This window comes from Atta colombica, unplaced genomic scaffold (assembly GCF_001594045.1).
Source record: "Atta colombica isolate Treedump-2 unplaced genomic scaffold, Acol1.0 scaffold32, whole genome shotgun sequence".
In the NCBI taxonomy this organism is placed as follows: domain Eukaryota; kingdom Metazoa; phylum Arthropoda; class Insecta; order Hymenoptera; family Formicidae; genus Atta; species Atta colombica.
The window spans coordinates 1,883,546-1,908,026 of NW_017259426.1; the positions used below are offsets into that span (position 1 = coordinate 1,883,546).

General features: G+C 40.7%; 1 protein-coding gene and 1 long non-coding RNA gene across 2 annotated transcripts in view; one reads left to right on the top strand and one right to left on the bottom strand.

The window, feature by feature from the left end:
• The window catches only part of LOC108690388, a 315,031-nt gene that overhangs the window by 87,147 nt on the left and 203,403 nt on the right, over window positions 1-24,481 (bottom strand). The gene's annotated exons all lie outside the window — the stretch shown is intronic.
• The window catches only part of LOC108690382 (iroquois-class homeodomain protein IRX-3), a 31,453-nt gene continuing 22,720 nt past the window's right edge, over window positions 15,749-24,481 (top strand). Inside the window, exon 1 of the mRNA XM_018197641.1 lies at window positions 15,749-15,787. Within this exon, the coding sequence (XP_018053130.1) occupies window positions 15,749-15,787 (39 nt within the window). The remainder of the gene's footprint in view (window positions 15,788-24,481) is intronic.

The window sequence follows — 24,481 nt, forward strand, 5'->3', positions numbered from 1 at the left end:
TTGTACATTCAGATATGTCGTAACGTAGCAAAACTTGCTTGAACTTTGCTCGAGGGAAAAGAGACGAGGCTGCTAGTGCCGGCTGCGCGGATATACGAGCCGGAAACTCCACTTCGACGGAAACATAACGTCACTCGCGAGCACGGAAACGAGGCGCAAGGCAGTTGGTAAGAAGAAATCGGAGTGTTGCATTCGCAAGCTGGGTGGATCGGGGGTGAGTTGTCGAGTTGGCGCTCGAGTTAGTCGAATTTCCATATGAAAAAAAGCTGGTCTACAGTTCCACTGTTTTTCAACTTTTTCTCGGGTGATGCTCTCGAGTACCGCTTTTCAGTGGTAGAAAAATTCGCGGAACATCTATAAACCAAAGCTTTTAGTTTGTTTATTATTGTTACCGCGATTGCAAATCATGCACAATATAAATTCTATTTTCATTTATTCTATATTAATTTTAGAATATAAATAAATACTAGATAAATAAAAATCGACCGAGAAATTCATTCAACACAAAACAAAGGTCATATTCAGTCAAAGCGGAATATTTTTATGTTAATTTTACCATTTCCAGTTCAAGCATAATTAAATAAGTAATATCCACTCTTCGTAAATCAATTGAAATTATTGAATATGTAGTTATATTTTGTAAGAAGTTATTAAATATTTGAATGATAATTTATTAAAATTATTAAAACTATAATAATTCATAAAACTTTGTAATGCCAGACATAATAATTAGACTTTTACATACATTAGAAGGTCCAATCAAATCTCGCGATCTATCTCTATGGTTTCGACTAATACTTGCGTTGCGCTGCTTGAGCATTAACGCTCGAGTTACTATGCCTATCTACATCAGAATAATTATTGCGGTACAGAGAGTCCGAGTGATCCTTGCCGATGATGATCTACGAGACATCTTTGGCGGACATGGAGGAAGGGAAGATATAGGAAGGGAAGATATAGGAAGGGAAGGTATACCTGAAGTCCGTTGGGATCAATATCTGATTTGCAATCGTCGTGGATAGCAAACGCGACCAACGCGAATTCCGGTATAATAACGCACGGTCAACGTACACAAGCCGTATCGCCAATTCCTTTCGTTCTTATTTGCTATACGTATGAAGCGAGATAAGTACTGAGTTACGATGCTTACGCTCCGCGGTTGCGCGCTAAGCTCAACTTGCGATGTTCCGCTCCAAGTTGCGCGCACGAGATTTATTTTAATGCGAGCGTATAATGTATTACGATCTGCTCGTAGCATTTTTTTCTTTTTTTGTTCAATTTGATGCGAAAGAAAAACATGTACTATAATTTCCCGAAGAACGCAGGTGATAATATTGAAACGTGTTGATTTCTTATGAAAAAAATATTTAGCACGATAGACATATATGATAAAAAAAAATTTGAAGATTTCGTGTCTCAAGCACTTTTGACACGAACACTCATAATCGCAATCGTAAATGATCGCTTTAAGTTCTTTACAATGTTGAGATGGTATCATAACACTATGTGGTAATGACCTAATGACACTTTGCACCTTTCGGCAGCTCCTCTGTTCGCTATAATTATTTGCGGCATAGTAGTTTTCTGCACGTAATGTTACGATTTGTCGGCCAGCATTACTGTGCTCGTGTACGCAATCTAAGGCGGAATATCGCAATACACATCCATACCAATAAATCCTTAAATTAATTTTCGAGCGCTGGTCTCTCTTTTTTTCTCATAAGGCACGATGATAAGAGTGATGTCCCGCCTGCATCATAATCGCGAATTAAAAAGTTTAATTAACATCTTCGTCGCTGATAACAAATGAGCAACAAGCTAGAAGTATTACGTTTTGTCGCATCTTGTAAACATCGCGCGTGTTTACTCTCACTATCAACGATAGGACTGTGGAATTCTGACATTAATTTAGCGCAATTATTTACATAAATCTCATTTAATGCGCGTGATCACGCTCTTTCTTCTTTTCCCCGGCGTTATCCGCGCAACACAATGTATACGTGGGAAACAAGCGTGTGTCGACGCAACGAGAGTCATTGCTCATTAACGTAGCGATATCATTGGATCTCAGTTGCGGTAATCTCAACTGTGTACTCATAGTAATTTATTGCTGATAAGGCGTCGAGAAAGGTGGCATTTATCGCTAAAAGCATAATGGCCGCTTTGGCATTTATTATCAGTGAAATGGCAACCTACTGCGAACTTGATTTATGATTGAATTCATATATATATATGTACACACATACACACACACACACGCACGCACGCACGCACGCACGCGCACACACACACACACACACACACACACACACACACACACACACACACACACACACACACACACACACACACACACACACACATGGATTGCCGGTGTAAAACTATTTCACTAAGTGTTCGCAATAATTGAATCTTATCTTCTTATATCTTCTTGTAGTATATAAGTTACCAATTAAACTTGACGAAATTGTGCGAAAACGACATAAGGAGAAATTTATAAACCAAATTTGTCCGCCTTAACATTTATTGCGTAGCATGATGTATTGCGCAGATAAACGAAATATATCTTAAAACAAGCTATTTAAATCGTGTTCCCGTCCATAATAATTTATTGCAATCACATTCACCTAATTTATCAAAAATTGTTGCAACTCGCAAACGATTACGCGAATCTTGTTTTTCAAGTTCTCTTATTCCCTTGTTTTTAATGTTAAACGTATAAATATTAATTCATTACTGATCAGCATTGTTTCTGCTAAGCATGTAATCGTTGATAAAGTAAAACCATATCCCGTTACGTGCAAATTCACTAAAATCAAATGCTTATGCCGCGGCTCATACCGCCGGCATTCATATTCCCGAAGTTTTTGGTTGTATTTGCAATGAATAAAGTTTGAATTGCATAAAGTCGCAATCACCACTCGGTGCAAGTGTTGCATCGGATAAAAACGCATAGTTCCCATAAGTAGTAGATGGCAGCACCGCACTGCATCCGTATGGAATTAAAAAGAGCGACTGAGAGAGGAAGGAGATTGCGAAGCGGACGGAAGAGAGAAAGAATCATTGAGAGGCGAAGAGATTGAGAGGACAGCAGAAGAGCGCGAGAGAGGAGGTGACACTAGAACAGAGAGGGATAGAGAACTGAAAGAGCATATGAGATGGGGGGAGGAAGAGAAAGATGGGGGAAGAGAGAGAGAGAGAGAGAGAGAGAGAGAGAGAGAGGGAGAGAGAGAGAGAGAGAGGGAGAGAGAGAGAAGACGAACGCATCGCGAGAATCTGGTAGGGGAAATCAGTGGATCGAAAAAAGATCGACGATGAGGATGGAATAAACAAACGAGAGACGCGGAATAAGGATAGAGGATGTTAATGCGTGCGTGCGCTATGGTAGTGTGCGTTTAATCTCCTCCGCGACACGGAGGTGGGCCGATGGGAGTCCAGTCCGCGCCTCTTAGGAGGGAGATGACTCGACTGCCTTAATGATTCTGGGGGAAAATAATGAAACATGACCAGGTATCAGAAAGGGGCGTTACTTCGGCGCATAGGACGATGGAGAAAGAGGAGGAGAAGGAGAAGGATGAAGATGAAGACGAGGAGGGAGGGAGGAGGGGGGGGGAGAGAGAGAGAGAGAGAGAGAGAGAGAGAGAGAGAGATTCTCTCCCTTTTCCTACGCGTCATTGATATAAGGACCAGGATACGGAGTCTCGGTAAGGAAGGTAGGAGGCACTAATGAGGTATGCGCAAGAGAGAGGAAGACATGAAGGTTCCTCATCCAAGAGGAAAGATAAAGAAAGAGAGGGAGGGGGGGAGAAAGGAAAACGGGAATAGACGAGATGAAGAGGAAAGGAGAACGAGATACGGAGAAGGTTGTGGCTCTGGACCACTGATCATCAGCAGGGATTGGCCTACGGGCCTGACCACCGTCTCGACCTGGTTGGACGAACAGATCCTTCGTTGCACCAGGTGAGAAAAACTCACCTGAGAGAAACCATGCCTCCGCGACGGCTGGGAGTGGTGAAGCTATCATGGGGTAGCACAATCATGGGGATACCAATGGTTCATCACTAGATAGAAACACTTGTTCTCATTTCTAGATGCTTTTGCCGTACTATGACTTTTATACAAACGTGATTGCTCAAATTCCGACGTTTTTATAATCACTGACATATTTGAATGCATTTTGCAAGAAGAAATCCAATAATAGAAATTTTTTATAAAAAAGGAGCAAGAAAAAATTTATAGTAGAATCTTTTTCTTGTATTAATATACTCAATGAAAAATATAATCCAGAATTTGCTGTGCGAGATTTAAGACGTCGAAATTGTTAAAATATTTATATGCACCATATATGCACCAGGTGTTGAAATTTACTAGCGAAAAAGAGGTAAGCCTAGAATGGCGGCGTCCTGTAATTACAGGGTGAATGTACAATATCGTACCCATTTAATTAACGATGAGTATATTAGGCGATACCAGGAAAACAGTATTGCTATGATGGAGGATTCGAAATCCGCTTCATAAATATGTATATCCATTTAAAGCGCAGAAGATTACCGCGATTCTGAGATATATCCGCCTCGAACTTTGTTATAAAACCTTTCTCAAGACCGCGGCCGATAGAATCGGTCTCTCAACATCGTCGAGTATGAATATAAAATAAGTCTTTCGCCGCTTCTAACTCGCCCGCGACTCCGGTTTACAACAGGAAACGATAGTTATTTTGTTATCAGACGGATGCAAACTCGCGCAATTATCTGTAATTACCGTTTAATAGCGGGAACGATAGGGGCACCCGCCTGTCAGAACCTGTACACCACCTGATGCATCGATAAACCGCACAATGAACGCGTTTTAATTGCTTCGAATATTTGGTAAGATCGCGGAGATACCACCGGCATGTTATGGAAGTAGTTTCACCGCGTATTCATCACCTTCCGTGAAGAATGCTTTGCATACTATGTAAATCGCGCTTCAATAATTCGTTCATTCAAAGGAGTAATTTCTTTTGTTTTTCGAGCAATATAATAGAAAAAAGAAAATTACATGTATTCTGTATGTTATTAAATAAAATATGTAATATGCAAGAGAAAAAGATGGACTAATGTGCATGGGAAAGAAATAAAATGTAGGTAGTGCTTCAAGTTGTTAATTGAAGTTTGTTTAAAACTTGTTAAAGAAGTTGTTAAAAATAACAATTATTCGAGAATAATTGCATACTGCTTCACGGAGGTAAAAAAGCAAAAAAGAAAGAACTTTAGACACCGCAAGTCCATTAGCGCGCGCGTTAACATATTTAGGACATAAAACTTAGGACACGTGTATCGTTTTGCTGTAATAGAAATTCATGCGATATTTGTCGAATTAAGAAATAATGTCTTTCTGGCTATATTGCGGAAAAATTGTCATTCTGTCAGTGTCAACTTCACGAATAAAGTGAACAAAATGCACTAACACCCAAGTAATGTTAATTCCCGTACATGACAGCATACATGTTCCTAGATAAGAGTTTATGTCCAATAATTAGTATACATAGCCCATGTTGAAGGAGGCTTATCACTCCCCTTAACCACTGGCTGCGGTAGTCGTCTCACCGATTATACAATCGTCCTACAACAACACATGAAGACGCGCTGCGCATTTTTGTACAAAACAATGATGTAACAAAAAAAAACGATATGAAAAATGTTAAAAGTCTGTAATAAGTATAATGGTAAAGTTAACAAGCGACATCTTTGCATCAAACAAATCGATTCAATATACAGAGCATTGCAACTTGATAACGAGATGACTAATCATTAATTCATGATTCGTTTTGCTCAATAATACGCATAAAACGATCGCGATTGTGATTGACGTGCCCGCGTAAATTCGCTGATCGATCTTTCAATCACAATCCATCAGCTGCGTGAATCGAACAAATTCGAAAGAAAATTGTACCTGTCTGTTACAAATGATGAATTGTCATTCCTATTCTGTCGCACACATATTCCACGATCTATACTCATTTTGAAGAAATTCAGTATAATATCGTAATAAAGTTTCGTTTATTACAACTGTTCTAAATATTATTTAAAATATCAGAGAATTATGTACAGATATGTTTGTGTAAAAAAAAAATAATATCACGTATGTGTGAAGATTAAATATTTTATTAAGTTAAAACACAAGTTTTAATGGAACCATTATCTTTCTCCGTTCGTATCTTTTTGTCTCTCTATTCGTTTCTCGATTGGAAGACGAGAGTCGACACTTTGATGGCTTTACGAATCGGTTGATCGACTTTTTAACGAACGATCATTCGAGCGGCTCTTTCAGATCATCTGCAGGATTGGCCGGCTTGCACAAAGACGAGAAGTTGGGCAACGTGGGGATCGTCGAGAGAGGGTTGGAAATCTCGCGCTTCATTTAATTAATGAATGGCGGCGTTCTTCCCTTCTTTTTGTAGGAGAACCGCCGCTCTCATCTAAACGCAGTTCTCTTTAGGGTCCTTACACAGTTACGAGAGTGCGTCATGTATTCATCACAGGACTCTAACTGTGGCGCTTTTTATGGATCTCTCACGAACATACATCGAATACATAGAAAGAACGAACATATATGGCTGAATACGGATACATGGATGGATCTAACTATCCATGTCTACCGGTATATCTTTCATGTTGCCGCGCGACAAGGTGCATCCAGAACCCTTCTCGAAGATCGGCCATGATGGCGCCGGCCATGGATATCTTGGAACATCGACCATTAATGTCGAAAACTTCTCGGCTGCTATCCTTTCACTTTGCAGCCTTTTTGAATCACAGGATGTATTTATAAATATATTAAAGATGCAAATCGCTAGATCAAAATCATCCTGAGAAAATTATAGGTTGATATGTTCATATATGAATATTCATATATGAAGTAAGCATAATTTTAATTGCTCTTGTAAATTTTTATCAATGTTCTATGTTAATACTAAAAATGAGTCAATCGTCATTTTGATCTCCGTATATAATGTAATATATTAAGTAATGTAATTAGTGCTTCCCAGCATTTTGGAATATTTCTCCGACATGTTTGCCGTGCCAGATTTCACGGATTATCGCGGATACATCGACAAAGTGTCGGCCAAAATCCTTTGAAGATATCGCGTATCTGTCTACTCGATGTTTGATCTATTTCGAAACATGGACGAGCACTCCGTCCGTTGGTGATAACGACCGATGATACTTTGGGAACGATTATAATGTCTGTCATTCGTTCTGGATTGATCTTATCGAAGGTTACACACGTATGTGTACATACGTGAAATAAATATCGATAATAATACCTTCGTTATTACTCATGTAAGTACAATATTCTTATACATAATTTCGTATAAAAAATTCATAATAATTATGCTAATTAATGCTAATAACAAACTAATATGGTTTATTGTTATTTTGCTATCACTTGCTATTTGTAATTACATAGATAGTTAAATCTTCAGTAAATATTAAAAATATTAATAAATATTAAATATTTCACATTTTGAATCAATATTCAAAAGTGTTTCCTATTTTAAATTTGATTATTAATTAATTTTTAATATTAGACTCAGCAAAAATTGCAACGATTAGACCTCCCCCCCCCCCATACACACACACACACACACGCGCGCGCGCGCACGCATATTAGATACTCTAAATTATATAATATTGTTTATATATATATATATATTTTTTATGCAAAATAGCATATTAGAATTAGTGAATTAATCAAGTTTTTAAACACATTTTAAAACATATAATCGAATAAGCAACTGATTATGATACATGTAATTTTAACGAGGATTGGGCATTGTTCGTAATACACGCTTGTATATGTATCGTACAATAGTTTGGAAGTATCGGCGGTTCACCCTGTCGCGATGGCTTACGCGTGAGTGGCGTATTAATTATACCGCGGGGCTCCTTATAATGTAATTTATGGGGGGTGCGAGAGAGTACGGGGACGAGAGCAAGGGGAGCGTTATCAATTCCGCGAGATTAATCACTTAAGTTTATACTGGCCTCTCCTATCCACTTTACTCTGTAAGTAGTACTCCTCGCCTTGCTTCCACGGCTTCTCCCGTGTCTCAACACCATCAGAACCGCTCTTGATTTATGAGGTGGAGCGCGTGCTGGGTCTGCTCTCAGTGTGCTATTACACTAGACGAGCGGTCTTAATAAAAGTTTATCCGGAGAGTCATTGTCGGTCGGGAAAACCTTGTGTTAACCACCGTTTCATTACAACGAAACAGTCCCGTGTCATGAAAAGTAACATTAATCTTTCCTCGCATTGAGCAGAGCTTCATATGCACTTTCTTAATATATTGTTTAAACAAAAATATTTCTACAAAAAAGTAAGCACGCATAGAAAATAAACTCACGCAAACTCACTCTTCTCATGAGATTAGCATAACACTGTTCACCTGTTTCCTGCTTTTCGAAAAACAGGTAATTAAATTATATAGAGCTATGGAAACGACGTGTTTATTAATTCTACGTAACACTCGCAGCATGTTAAACAGGAGCGACATGACGAAGATTCTAAGTTTCTCGATCGCGTAATTAAATTCGCTTCAATGACACGTGTATTAGAGTATAGTTTCTAACTAGCGTGAGATTTTTATGTTTTTCTCCCTTTTTTGTCAGAAAGAATTAACGCAAAAATGTAACGCTCGCGCACTCTGCCGAGAACGGAACGAACCCGTCTGTAATTCTTTCCTCGTTGCACCGGGGACTTGGGCATTAAAATTGTCTCGCTCGTAGAATCTATCGAAGTACGAGTAATTCAACACGGTGACAATCGTTGCTGCACACACCTTTGAAGATGTGTCACCATCCCCCTTTTGGCCCCTCACGCTCGCCCCTCCGTACGGGACAGAGGGGTGGCTATCGAATAGCCACGGCGGAAGGGGCACCCCTTCTACTGGATCCTCTAGTAATACTAGCTCCCCACTTTTCTTACACCGCGGTGCCAACGAGGAGGGTCTACAATCGTCCTTTGTCGAGTTGTGCTGCCACCTGCCCAACAGCTTCGACGACCTTGCCCATGACTGGTCGCCGAGCACTCCAAATCGTCATTCTGTCTGGTCTCGAACCGTAGAACAACATCTATGTGAGAAAATATTGAACAGACCTTATCAAAATTACGATTAGTTGAATCGAATCTCGTGATCTGCCTTCAGATGAACATCATCCGTTTTAGAAATTCGGTACAAAGCAATAAATTATGTATGATAATGCGAAAGGCAATTTATTAGTAGACATTTATTCGCTCTAAGTAGTATTTACTGCAAAAGATAGCTACACATGTAAGGATTTGTGATAAAAAAAGATTTCAAAAGACACGCGTATAAGCAGAAGAAGAATATTTGTATCTCTTTTTAATGATTTCAATGTTTTGATCGATTGTAGATTTATAAGTCGGTATAGTAACTGGATTAAAATGTAGTATAATTAGATTTTCTTTATTTAAAATTTCGTAGTTCTTAGTTACTATCGTCGCAGGATTAAAGGGACAGGCTTGGGATAAAGGAAATCGATGCACATGAATTTCATTGCATGTACTAAAATTGTACGAGAGACCTGTTCCATTCGCTTTCTCCGTAGAATCGCTTTCACGATGTCGATTAATATACACATAATGCATTCCGTGCGAATAATTGGCGAGTTGTCAGTGAACATGCGACATAATGAGCCGTAGCTTGCTTGATGTCGAACGACGAGTCCCTTTTGCTTTGCGGTATTACGTGCACTTTATTTATCGCGCGCGATCTATAATTGCGGGTTATCGTCAAGACAGTTTCTATATAGATCTTGGTAGATCAATTCACGTGCAAGAGGACATGTCTACTTTACATACGTGTATCGTGTCATCATGTACGACGTGTCCACGCAGTATGTTTTACACATTCGTGTGCATCGCTGATACGCATCGCTGATCTACATCGCATCTAACATTCTGTATGTCTATCCTGTCAAATTGTCAAACGCATCATTTAACGTCTACATCGCTTTCGTGTGATGCACGCATTCACAAAATGTTTGACACTGTTGTTTAAGGATCTTCTACATGTATAATTGACAACTGTGAAAATTATATAAAATTATTCCGTGAATTGAATTTTATAACTTAAGAAGTTTTAAAAAATTCACATCTTGTAATATATGAAAGAAATAAATCTTAATCATTACTATATTTCCTTTGCGAAGCTTATAACGTTGAAATCTTTGTTAGAGGTTTAAAATACGAATCACAGACGATAAAAAATATTCATCCACATAAAACTTTACGATACTGATAATGTGTTTGTCGTAATAGACAACTTTCGAATTAAGCTTATTATCGATAACATTACATCACGACATTACATTACGGCGACACACTACAAGAACACATAATACACTTAAAGAATGTAAGCCTAAATACGATCAGACGATGGAAGCCCAACAAGATCACAAGATAACTAACGCTCGATACATTTCCATTAGAAGGTAGAACGAATTTGTACTTATCGAAACGATAACGATTATCGACAATGGAACTTCACATCGATGAGATACGAACGTAAGAAAAAATCACACAATGCAGTTTGAAATGTTTGCGAATCACTTAATCAAATATATTTTGATAAGTTTGTCACAAAAAAGTACGATGTAATACAATACACATGCTGCAATTGTTATTAACTCGATCTTCATTGTGGTCAAGAACAGCCAATTCCCACGATGTTTGTAATGTTACCTCGATTTAGTGTCGATATCTTGGTGATATTACGATAAAAGATGGTCATCCTTTGCAGTTCTCTACCGTCGCCACAAATCGTTCCAAGAGCCAAATCAAAGTGGATTTTCAAACACATGCGCGCACAGAAAATTTAATATCGATGCGCGAATCGGCTTAGTTTTCGGAGTTGCAGTACAAAACGGAGTACGTCGACCCGTTCTCTATGCACGACAAATTCGGCATTCGCGAAAAGTCAGTACCGTAAGGACGGACGGAAGGTAAGTAAGATGGTGATAAGATGGAGTTAAAACGCGTAAGAAGAAATGAGGAGAGGAAAACGACATCGCGAAAAAAAGGAAAGAGCTGCGACTTGGAGAAAAAAAAAGAGAAAGAGAGAGATACTTCCTACGTGCCAGCATTCCGCGATGAACTCACGAAGAAGGAAGGCGCTCACATGCGCTTGTCCTTGCTAGCACGTACCAGCAGCAACGCCCTCTTAAAGAAAGCGGAGAGCAACGGGGGGGAGCGATGGGGCCGGACACGGGCGAGAAGAGGGAGAGTTTGCGCGCGATTGTGTGTAGACCGCGGTGTTAACAAACGGTACACTAATGTTTCACATCTCGGTGTGTACCCCTCCTCCTTCCGCTGGCTAGTTCTCTTCTTCGTTCCACTTCCGAGCGACGGGCGATCTCGCTCCCTCGATGAGGCTCCTCCGTCGCTCCGACGGCAAGCAAGAGCGCGAAGCGGTAGCTTGGCGTGCCGTGCACGTCGGTCGCGGGGTGTCGGCGAGAGAGAGGCGACGGCGTCACGAGTTTCAGCGGTAGTCACTCTCGTCGCCGCGCTACAACACCATCCGTGAAAGGGTAGAGGGGGATCGAGAACGAAGGAGACGAAGGCGGGGCGAGGTTAGTCCGCGCCCACGGAGGGGAAAAAAGCCGAGCTCCGCACCCACCGTGGCACGTTAGAGGGGAGGCGAAAGAAGTGTGGAAGGGGCACGATTTATCCCGCTCCTCTCACTCTTTCTCTTTCTCTTTCTCTCTCTCTCTCTTTCCAGTACTTGTCTCCCCTGCGTCCACCACCGTGGCACAAATACACGTGGGACGCGCTCTCTGGGTGCGTCCTTGTGTGCATGCATATGTGTGCGTACGCGCTCTCTGTAAAAATATTGCCGCCGGCAGGTACGCGAGAGCGTGTGCGCGCGTCGTCGATCAGTGGGCGAAAAATATCGGCGAGTCCTTTTTTTCCCTCTCCGCACGCGAAATATCCCCACCAACGTAGACGATAGGATATTTTCGCAATCCACTACCTTCAACTGCTCCTATCCGCCTCTTTCGTTGGCGGTCGTGGCGGAAAGGCACGAACAAGTACGCACGAGGAGGCAAGTTCTCTTGAAAGAATTGCGCAAAGCATTCTCACGACACTCTCGCCAAAGTCTTTGGACAGCATCATCGGGATTATTTCATTGGTGTCCACTCGGATATCGTAGGTGCACGTTTTCGCGTTGCTTTGATCGGATGATTCGAACTGAATTGATCAACTGGACCATTATTAAAAAAAAAGACGTTTCATTCGTTCGCTAGTTCGATTATTCCAAATTCTGCGGAGGAACAGTGTGAAACGAAATTACGAAAAAATCTCGGTGTAATAATCTGACGAGATGATTGACGGCTGGGTCGTACGGCGGGACGTTCACGCGACATCGTCGCGTTAAACTGTCGGAACGAACATAGTACTCTGCGTAAACGCCGTCCGTGTAATACGCTCAGGAGTGACGATCGTGCATTCCGCGATGTAAAGGAGCGAGAGAGATGGACGACGCTGCAGGTGGGAGCGGGATCAACGAGCGAGATTGTAGGTAGAAATGAGAGAGATCGAGGCACGAAGAGCAAGAAGAGACAGAGAGGAGGCGAGAGAAAGGGATAGAATGTAGGAGCGTAAAGACAGAAAGAGAGAAACGGAAGTTTGTGTAGTCAAGTGTCGCGTAGTGCGTAGAATAAGGAGGAGTGGCAGGTAGCACGGCATCAGAGCTAACTTCGGGCTAACAGGAAGGGGTACGGAGTAGTCGGAGGCGATCTTGTCCTCGCACGGAGGAAGGAGAAGGAAAGAAAGAGAAAGAGAAAGAAGACGGGTTTGGATGGTGGGAGACATGAGTCGGAGTGTGCGGTCGTGTCCGAGGAGGAGGAGAGGAAGAAGCAGTCGACAGCAACGGGAGAGAGGGCAACGAACAAACTACCGAGAAGAAGTCAGCGGCAAGTAAAGCAGCGCCGCCGAGGCTAAACTTCGGGATCTATCGAACTAAAATTGTCGTGTAGTTTCTGCCTCTGTGCCCCCCTCCTCCCCAACCCCTGTCGTCCGCCAACCTTCCGTTCACCCCCTCCGAACGCTACCGACCGCTCACACTCTTCTCGCCCCACCATACGGGAGCGTGGCAGCATCTCGGCCGGTCGCGTCCCCCTCTGTCTCATTCAACCCATCCCCTCCACACGGGAACGAAAGCCGAGAACGAAGAGGGAAGAAAGCGCCTACGGTGGGGCATCAGGAGGTACGAGGGAGCGAGAGCGGACTATCGGACCATCGCGCGAAAGAGCGAGAGACAAAAAACGGAAAGAGGAAAGGAGAGAAAAGGACAGATGAACGAGGCGACCACCGGCACTGACTCGACAAGGGACGGCTGAAGGGAGGGAAACGCAGGGAGCTGCGTTAGCCGAGCCCCACGGGCGACTCACCATATTTTATTGTCGCGTTTGCCGATGCTAACCGCCGGCTCCGTGCCCGATCGACGAGGTAGGATGCCGACGACCCGTGCGAGAAGAGAAGAGAGCCACGCACGACACCCGGCGTGCTAATACGAGAGCTACCCGCGGAACGAATTCGCGCGCGGGTACGAGGTGGAGGCGAGAGCGTGGCATCGGCGGCAGAGGTGGTGCCCGTACCCCCACCACACCGCGCGCCGTACCGACCTGGACCCTCCCACCCGTCTCGCCGAGGGCAAACCATCTCGCAAAAATCGTCCCCCTTTCCGTGGAAGGAAAAGAACCACGGCGACGACTCTGCCACTGCCACCACCATCACTATCACCACCACTAGACTCACCGGCGAGTTTCGAGCGTTTCCTCGTCATCGGGCCACCACCACTAGCGTGATACTATCGTTACCGCCAGCGCCACCGGCACTGTACCCGTCGCCTCCTCCTACGACACCGCGATCAACCGTCATCTCGCGGAACGTGGGGTACAGCGGCAACTTACAGACCGCGGACCACGCTTGTTCTACCGCGAGCAAGGAGCAAACATACGCGAAATCGGGTAATCCTATAGGATCCACTGACGGATCGATCAGTGCTTATCGCGCTCGGTGAACGTGAAGCGAATTCATCTTTTGTTGACAATTTCGTGGAAGTGAATAGCGAGACAACGAGCAAACGCAGTTGAATTCTTACGTTGATCATTACACGGAAAAAGGAGAAGCCTTATAGAAGCAAAGTGAGAGAAAGAGAGAGAGAGGGAGAGAGAGAGAGAGAGAGAGAGAGAGAGAGAGAAAACTGGAGGGAGATAGTAAAACGGAACAAGAACAACAGTATAGTGTCTGGTCCTAGTCACTATTGTGTGTTGTCAGCAGCAAGCGGACGTGCACGCGGTGGAAACACGCGCCGCCGTCAGTTTGTACTTGGCGCTTTTGCGGTGCGCGCGATCTGGTAGCGCCACGATCGAAGGAGCCGTGATCGGCACTATAAGCGAGAAGAAGAAGAAGAATAAGAAGACGAACCACAAGCCACTCTTTCGCGAGTTCGAAGCGCGTGATTGCGCAGGCCGTGAGGCGACCGGCTGCGTAGAAGGACCACGGAGGATAAAAAGAGACGGCCGGTGTGCGCGATTCACATCATCCTCCGCTGTTCTCCCTCTCACTCATTTCCATCTCTCTCTTTCTCTCTCGCTTTCCCTCTGTCCTCCTCCGTCATTCCTCTCCTTTTTCAGCGGTGTCCCTCCGACACCCTCGCTCAACCTACCACTCTACCTCTCTCTTTCTCTCTCTCTCCCTCTCGCCCCCTCCCCTCTCGCTCAGCTTGCCATCCCGTCCCTCTGACGCTCGCTCGTTCTCGTTCCCTCCTCTCTCTATCCCATCTACCCTTCTCGCTCTCCCTCACCGTAGCCGTCTCGCTCGCGCCCGCGATCCATGTACCTCCGCCTTCCTATCCACCAAGCGGAGGACTGGATTCCGTCGAAAAGAAACGACGATTCGGAGGATAGTCGCGACCGATCATAGCTGGCGCGTCGATCGGATCAACGGAGTGAACTAGCCGTCCGCGACTAACCGCATCGCGCGTTACCACGACAAGTGCTACGCATCGCTGTCGCGCGCTGTGTGCCCTTTAATCCTTTTTTTTTTTATACCGCAACTCGTTCGTCGTGTGCCAGACAGATCTCACACTCCTTCTTCAAGAGGACTCTTGTTCGTTTCTTTCTTCGACTAACGCAAGAGTGATCGGAGTGCGTGCAGTCCGCGATACGACTATATATCGCCGGCTGTCGGTCGGTGGCACTTTCTTTCGCAATCTGCTTCGCGAGTGCTCCCGCAACGACGATACGACACGTAGAAGTTCCAACAGAACCGCTACCGAGGACTATTTCTCGGTCGCCCTCGCGCCTTCAACTTGTTTTCGTGTGTGACAGTGCGAGTGCATATGCCGGCAGCGGACCGCTACCGATTTCAACCGGTTCGAGTGCAGCTGGACGGCCAGTCGCGACCGGGCATACGGGAGTGCCGTCGACGCGAGTAGCACCCCGCTACGGGGTGGCTGGACACGCGACACAGAGGGTTCTCACGCCTCCGCGTAAGCATTCACCTCGGGCGCACTAGTGAGAAAAAGGAAAGAAAGGAAAAAAAAGAGCGAAAGTGTGACCGATTCGCGAAGTGACTACGTCCGGGAGCGAGGCACACTCGGCGAATGCCGCGGACTTCTGGAACGATGATCGCGTAGCGGTGCCCGACCATCACGGCCCTGAGCGGCCGACACATCATGTCACAGTTCTCTTTCCGAGGATCGCCAAATCTACAGGTGAGCGCTCTCGATCCTGCGTACTCTCCGGGAGAGATCTCGCAACTATGCATGCATGTCCATTTCCTTGCGAGGAAAAATCCGCAGATTAATTTCTGCAAATATTAATATCTTCGATCATTTTACACCGTGGATCACATCCATGTGACATAGAAATTAGAGAGTGCAATTAAAAATAAGTCTTTAATGTTTAATGTAAATTCCATCATTGTAAATTAACTTTAAATCTCGGTTCAATTTACTCTTTTTTTAAATTTGTAGAACTAGAAAAAAAAATGAAAAGTAAGTTGAAGTTAACTGCACTGACTAACATAAATGATAAAAATATAATAAATTTTTTTATCAAATTATATTTGATTCATTCACGCTGAACTCTTTTATATATTGTAAACATTTAAGAATTATTGATATGTATTTGCCTAATTGTTATTCGTTTATAATGTGTTATTTATTTTCGCAGCAACTCCATGTTCAAAATTATGCATAACTTTTCTGTTAAAGCGAGCATATCCACTTTGACGTTAAATGTGTATGAGTATGTTGAAAATAAAATATCAGAAAATTCAGAAAGATATTCGCAAGTGAATGTGCATTAGGATCTAAAAATTGTCAGCAGTATGAATACGTGAAAAATTAGTCGATTGACGCGAGTGATTCGATAAGATTGATGCAGCGAAGTCAATGATCACAAACATAAGCAGACAGATAAGTTGCAGCTGTTATCCGAGATCACCTCACTAATATCAATGATTCCCGCTTGCACTTCGAGCTCATTTTGCTATATCAGGAACCGTTGTAAAAAAAAATCATTTAACAGTTGTACTGAGCAAAAAATCTGTAATTATCCAAGAGATAAGCGAAAAGAAGTAACCTTGTTGATAAATAAGTGAGCCATGAAACAGACGAATCTCGAATGTCGTGTGCCATTCCTCTTACATTTAACATTTCAGTAAAATACGGGAAACTGATCTTCCAATCACAGTTAGAATTATTTATTGTACATTTGTATCGTTTACAAACGTATCGTACCGATTGTAAAACAAAACTAATCGAATCAGCAAAGAGCGCATAATTAAATGATCCAGTCGCTGCGCTTGTAACACACCGTATTTCATTCCTTCCTAACTTGTGTTAAACTAATACATAGCACATAAACAATAATAAGGAATGGCGCATGGAGCGAATTTTCGTGAATCGTTTTTACCGGAATTTCTATTCTGTTTGATATTTTTGCTCCATTTTACACTAAAGCGATTATAACGAACAGAAAACCAGAAATATCAGGCCGAAAAACACATGATACTTTTTTTGCACAAGTTACGGTTGATATGACCGAGATATTATTTATATTTAGCTTGTAATAGATTCCGTCTGTTTCTTTTCTTCTAAATATAATTTCTGACGCCACGTATATATATTAAATTGATAATAAATGTAAAAGCTTTTTTTATAGATTTTATAGTTTAACATAATAGTAAACGAAAAAAACATATTTTTTTTCTTTAAATCTAACATGTATGTATATAAGCTCATAGTGTTCTCGATATAATTCAGTATTTTCTCATCTTTGTATATTAACAATAGGCTGATTTGCGTTTTTTCTTGATGTTATTTTCGAAGTGTAATTCGTTAGTGTTTGTAAAGTAAAATGTAGTTAATGATCGAACATATTCAAGTAACACATATGTATTAGTTCTCACGTGTAATCTCTTGTACATATACACGTATATACGTATGCACATAATACATAGCTCGACAAATGTATTCCTTATTACTGTAATGTAACGATCGCGCGAGGCGAGACATTGTCGGCGCGATTACGAAGCAACTTCTCGCCGGCTAACCGCGACAGAGTGTCATCGTTTGCAGAAATTACGATCGGGGCTAATTTCGCACTGCAAAGTTGTATTAAAGGCAGTTCTCCCTTGGTAAATAATTTTCGCCATTAAAATCACGATGCGTGCGACGCGTCGTCGTTAGGCGTCGTTAACTCGTTTTGGCCTCACGAGGCGTATCGAATAATTTGTGTAGGGAGGAATCCCTCCCTCACGGCGGCGGAGGTGAGGGTTGCGAAAATGAATAGCCGTTGGCAAGCCGGAGAGGTTCCGTACCCACGTGTCCTGACACGCTGTATATAGGTATACCTTGCATATACGCCGTGCATAGCGCTGAACTGAGAACATGTGTTGCCACGCCTAAATGATCGAAGAGCCGAGCTCGGCGGAATAATTATCTTGTCTTACTAACAACGAAGGTTTTTGTCATAATAGCAGCATCGCATGCTGCTGCATTTCAACCGTATCTTGAAGGTGGTAATTGGTGCGTGCTCCACGCGCGCCTTTCCCATACCCGTTCTGTCGCTCTTCCCATTCATTTCATGTTTATATTCGTAATTATTAGATTATGAATACATTTCTTTTTTTTTACATCGATTTTATATTTCATATGAATTTACATGTGAATTGAGATATTAATATTCGAGAAAAATTCTAGCACGGCACAAATGTTACATTGACACAAGTAAGTGCAAGTAAAACGGATATATTGAAGATATGAAGGAATGTCGATGCAAACGCGAGAGTTATATTACAATCACTTTACATATAGTACGTTGTTAAAGTGCTGATAAAATTGATGGCCTCTTATCAGTGTTATATTCCACTTATAGTGCAGTTTGGAAAAAAGAAGAAATAATTATATTAGTCAGTGTGTTTATCGTTGACATATTATTGAGATATGACGTATATGTATAGACAACTCGTTACTGATAAAATGATTTTTTTTTCATCTTTTTTTTAATATCTTTCATATTCGGCGCGTATTATTTTGTAACATGAAACACATCAACAAAGGAACACGTGGATTATTTTTGCGAGCTTGTCTATTTATGAAAAATACATTTTTAATTGCATGTCGCTCGCATGTCGGGAAAAAGTTTCTCTGTTAAATAATGATGCGTATAAAATTACTATTTATCAAAATTATTACTATTATCTTCATCTGCATATCGTTCATATTACTTTAAAACCATTAGTAATTAAAAGCCATTAATTTATTGCGCTGCATGCAATGTCGGTAATCATCACATATCGCAACATGTCACTACGCTTGAGGAAATAACGAGCCATAAATGAATAGCACTAGGCGAACATAATAAATTCATCATCAACAACTCCTAAACGTTTGCACATGTGTAAGCGAGTTCAGCGTCGACGAACCGGATGACGATGAAAAAAAAATTTATCATTCTATTTTTATCATTTAAAGTCCCATCTTTTTGTCGCACTCTTCCATTTTCATATTACATAGATTTAGTATATCCACGATGTAAAATGATCGAAGCAATGTTGACACTGACCATTACCCAAATTAATCTGCTGTACGTTGATCCGACACGTCTCTGCGAACGCGAATGCAATGCTTGGCGACGTTGCACGATAGTCTCGCTTGCCGTTTAATTCCAGTTTGAAAAATTGTCGCGCCCATAAATACACAACTGTCCTTTTTTTTTCCTTTTTTTAACAAAGTCGTATTCTCTGCATCGTAGCGCGGCTAGGCGGTGACATTAAATTTAGAACGCGGTAGAATTCATATCGCTAATCTGCGTCGGTCAATTTAATTGAGATAACGACCTCTTCGTCCTCGTGCTCTCTCTCGTATTCTCGTATATTTTCGTCCTTGCGGTATTTTTGCCTGTGTCACGTCGTAAGGCCAGAGCGCCGACATCGCTGATGTATCGGAGAACTAGACGAACGCCGCGGTTAAGCCTACAATTTGTTATGCCACCAGCGGCATTTCCTCCCGACAAAATGTCACAACATACTTGAAATTACCGTATAACTGCAGGGAGACGTCACGAGATGGGCGGATAGCGTATATTTGAATTATGTTTTGTATTAAAGTGTGTATATGTACATGTATATATATATATATATATATATACTCTTATTTGCTAAAAAGTTACATTTAAAATAAAAATAGCGATACGGGAAACCTGGATCGGTGTACACTCTGCAGTTTCTCGTGTCGTGTTGCCTTGACATACGATCGGTTTACATTAGTTATGACGACTACGAGATTAGACGCGGCACTAGTTGGTTGATAACGGTGCAATGAATTAACTTGATTATGAACGAAGATGAATCGAAGATTTGCGCTTCAAGCTCTAATTCGCTTCTATCTTTTGCTGAAGACATGTATCAGGATCCACTATAAAATTCAATCTAGATTTGTGCGTGATCATATTTTATTGAGTGCATCCTAGAAGTAGCAAGTATCATATTCCCGTGTCAATTTATTGTATTTCATTTAGTTATAGCCACGTTTCATAAGATGCACCAATTTTTCTGAAATATCTAAAAACTTAGCTCTATACAGATTGAAAATAATTTTATTGGGCAATCAAAATAATTATATAAGAAACTTGAGCATAATGAGCTACACTGAAAAAATTTTTATATTTTAGAAATCAGTTTGATTGTCCTACACGATTATTTTGATAGTTTAATAAAATTATTTTCAAAATTATTTTCTGTATTTAGCTAAATTTTTAAATACTTCAACAAAATGATCTTTCTATGTACGAGTTTCTTTATGACAATGCGTTATACATAAATCTTTATGTGGGACATATAGTAGACTTTGCTGGACCTTAAGTAATTACCTGTTTCTTGTTATCACCGTGTACGCACATCGCATTGCGATACGAATCGACGGGAAATTCGTGTGATACGGCTGACGTAACGGTTTAATCAGGATATCGATATAATAGATAGCTATCGTAGTCAGCACGACGAGGACGATACGTCAATGACTTACGTAATTAGATTAGTATATCCAAATACATCTGAGTACATTATGATATGATCGGTGTATCACATGTATTTATCTGTTTGGAAGGTAGTCCTACTTGAGTCAAAACTTTTGGAGAAGTGCTCACGCAAACAGGAATGGAATTTTGCATCCATGATATTGCTTATTTTCATATCTTTTACTTTTTCCGAATGATGATATCATAAATAAATATGTGATTGTGATATAATATATTGTAATAATGAATAAATATCGCGATAATTATAATATTGTACACTGACAGAAAAATTTTGTATTTATATAACCATAATTGCAAAATAATTATGATATAAAATAATTATGATGAGAAGTTTTATTTTTATAGTTATTATATATGCTAAGATGTTGGTATTGTTAATGATAATAATTGCATTAATTTATAATTCTATACACTGAAAAATATATAATTGACATTGAAAATAATTATGAAATACATAATAACTATAAAGTTCCTAATTATAATATTTTATCGTAAAGTTATAATCATAAATATAAAAATACATTTTTAGTATATATTTAATTGTATTTAATTAATTAATAAACTATCTATATATATTCGAAGGAATATCAGAGAGAAATACTGATTTAAAAGGGAAGAGATTTGTCAAAGATTGTGCATCACACATTGTGTGACTAAAACGTTCAATGATGGCGATTCGGAAAGAAAGAAAGAAAGGAAGAAGAGTTCTCCATTGACGGCGACTATATAAAAATTATGAATGACCATATTATTGCAAGTTGGCAGAGCGACGACGTGTCGCGACACGTTATATATAGATATATATATGTAGATACGATCGCCGGTAGTAAGTTCGCGCCCAGCGGTTAGCGCTGTTTCACTCGCTGACTTAGCGCTACTCGAGCCAGTCTCTAGAGCTGACTCAGATCCGCCCTCGGCTTCTTGCAAGTTCGCACCAATTGTCCTTTTCGCTCTTTCGGCCGTGACACGTTTGTTCATTCGTGTTCACATTAGTAGGTAGCGACAGCCATCACAAGCGACATTCGGAAAATTCATATCGGATCACATGGAGTGATCTCTACTTAATAAGACGAATAATCGATTAAAAATTTCTAACTCGAATTTATAATTAAGTAGTTATTGCCACTGATAACACGATACTAATTCTCTAAATAATTCAACAATATTGACGAATTATTTATAACAGACTGAATGTTAATCTTTGACTACAGCAATAAGTCATTTTAAGTCCAACAAAAGTTACAGTATACAACCCCCGAATGGTTAATACTATAAGATTCTAAATTGTAGATAAAAAGCTTTGAACTTTTTTCTATCAATCGTTTTAAAGATTATGGATTAATGATTACAATGAACTCGCTGTAATGTGATTGAGTGAAATATATTGTTAGATATCAAAAAAGCAGTAGTGACATAATCGGTTGAGTTAATGAGTTTACATTTTTTATTTTTAACTTACATATGTCAAAATAAAAATTAATCCCTTTTGATTAATTTCAAAGTAAACAATATCTATAATATAATAGCATATGCATTTAATAACTAAATTTGGATGTGTGTCAAAATAAATTAATATATTTCTTTTAGTTAAACTCTATTAAAATAGTTTAACTCTATTGTTTCAATTAAATTAACGACATATTGAAAAGTAGTGGCGACCTATAAAAATTAAAAATAATTCAAATTGGATATAATTCGAAATTATAAATTTAACAGTGTAAAACCGTCAATCATAAATTCATGTCTGGCGGAGATTCATTCTCCTCCATTCTGGCTTGTCTTCTATATTTTAATTACTTCAGATTTATGCAATCATGTTTTAAAAAAATTATTTTAAATTCAATTCAAGATACTTTAATAAGTAATTCGTACTAAAAAATTAATTTTTAGTTAAATTTTGATCATTTTTTAAATATTATTATGTACATCTAGTCAAATAATGTCGATAGAATTAAATCATTTCAATGGATAATTTCAAATTTGATGTAAGTACATTGCCATGTATATAAAGTTTGAAGAGGTTAAACAGGACGCTTTAGAACTAAGTATAATTTTCATAACAGTATTTGAGGGTTTAATTAAAAAAAAAAACACTCCGTTATGTTCCTTATCCTTTACCACCAGGATATGTTTCAGCTTCGATGGCAGCTACACGTAGTAATTCTCCCACACGATAAGTCACCGGTAACACAGTAACCACATAGCCGTAACATAGTAACGCTCTTCCGTAAGCATCGTCAACGAGAATGCGATTACGCCGACGCGGACGAAAGTAGTATCGCCCTGTCTCGGTGCGTAGTGGTGGTATCGTTCGTCACAATGTTAAACCGAGTAACGTACGTATGTACGCTATTGTATCACCACAGGTCCTCTTCTGATAACGCGCCGCCGCCGCCGACCGTCGTCGACGTGGTCGTTGGTAATCGCTTTACGGCGAAACTTCGGTGTTGGATGACGACTTCGCAGTTTCGCCGTTCTGCTTTTGTCGAAATACGCGAGCAAGAGCTCACCGCGAGCCCCCGGGAACCGTGAACGATACGATTGTATGTACGTTCCGGGCGTTCCCCTCCACGACGATCAACGCCAACGATAATGCCGCATTTTACTCCCCTCGGAGGCACGGGAGTGTGACCATAAGCGATTAGCAGGGAGGAATTAATTAATTTAGCTGCATATCGCGCGCATATTATCGATGATACTTGGCAAATTATCGATGATACTTTACGAGAAACGCGATTTCACAAATCGCCTCAATTGTTTTCCGCAATCGCAGTTGTGGTCAGCACAGAAGCATAAATCTCACTCTTTGCTTTTTCACAAATTTTTTTTTCTGAAAAGAAAATATAGACGAACGAATGGACGAATTAAATATAGAAAAATAACCATTTACGCGGAATATTTAGAACACTATGACTGGAGAATATTGATTCCTTGTCATAGCAGAAATTGAATTTGCAAGAATAACTGATCCCCGGAAATAGAGGATCATTACATTTTTAAGTATTGCTACTTAAAATTTGACTCGCGCAGATATTTTTGAACATACAAATGGTTTACGCGACTCGTTTAAATCACGAATATAAAAACTATCTTTCCACAATCGTATTTCCAATTAATTTTATTTTACACGCCGAATTATTCGGATATTTTAATTTTTAATTCTTTTGTATTTTTAATGTGTTTGAACACTTTTATTATGTATTAGACATTTTTATTCGTTCATTAATTTCTGTACGACTAGTCTTCGAAGTCATACTAAGTTTCAAATTTTCAACAGATTTAAAAGATTTATTTCATTGATCAGAGTTGATCTTGAGTTTGAAAAATAATTGTAATCGTATTGTCTGACTATAGGGAATTAGCAGAGATTTTCATGTTTTTCCGAATGTAACATTTAGCAAATAGAGACGGCAGGAAGATAGAAAAAGAGAGAGAAAGGAGAGCGTAGAGAAATATGGATAGACGAGTCGTGCGGGGTGGGAACATAAGTGAGTACTGCGAGTCCTAAACACACACGCGAGGAAGGTCCATCAATCTGGCTTGGAGTCAATATTGACTTGGTTGGGCCTCGTTGCAAAGAGGGCATCATCGGCACGCATAAAGAGGATCCGGATCGGCCGCCACGCCGGTCCCTTTTCGCTCACAGGACACGCGTGACAAATGCTCCGCGCGCAAACACCGGCGCATCTGTGTCCACAGGATAACCGATTCTCTTCCGAATGGCCTATAAATCCTGGAAGTGCAGTCGCGCTGCGGAGGTCCGCCGTTCGTTTCCTATTCGACGTACCTCCTATTCGCGTTCTTTACAAGCTTCTCTATCTGACACTCCGTATCGCCCGGAGCATCACCGTCGTCAACCTGAG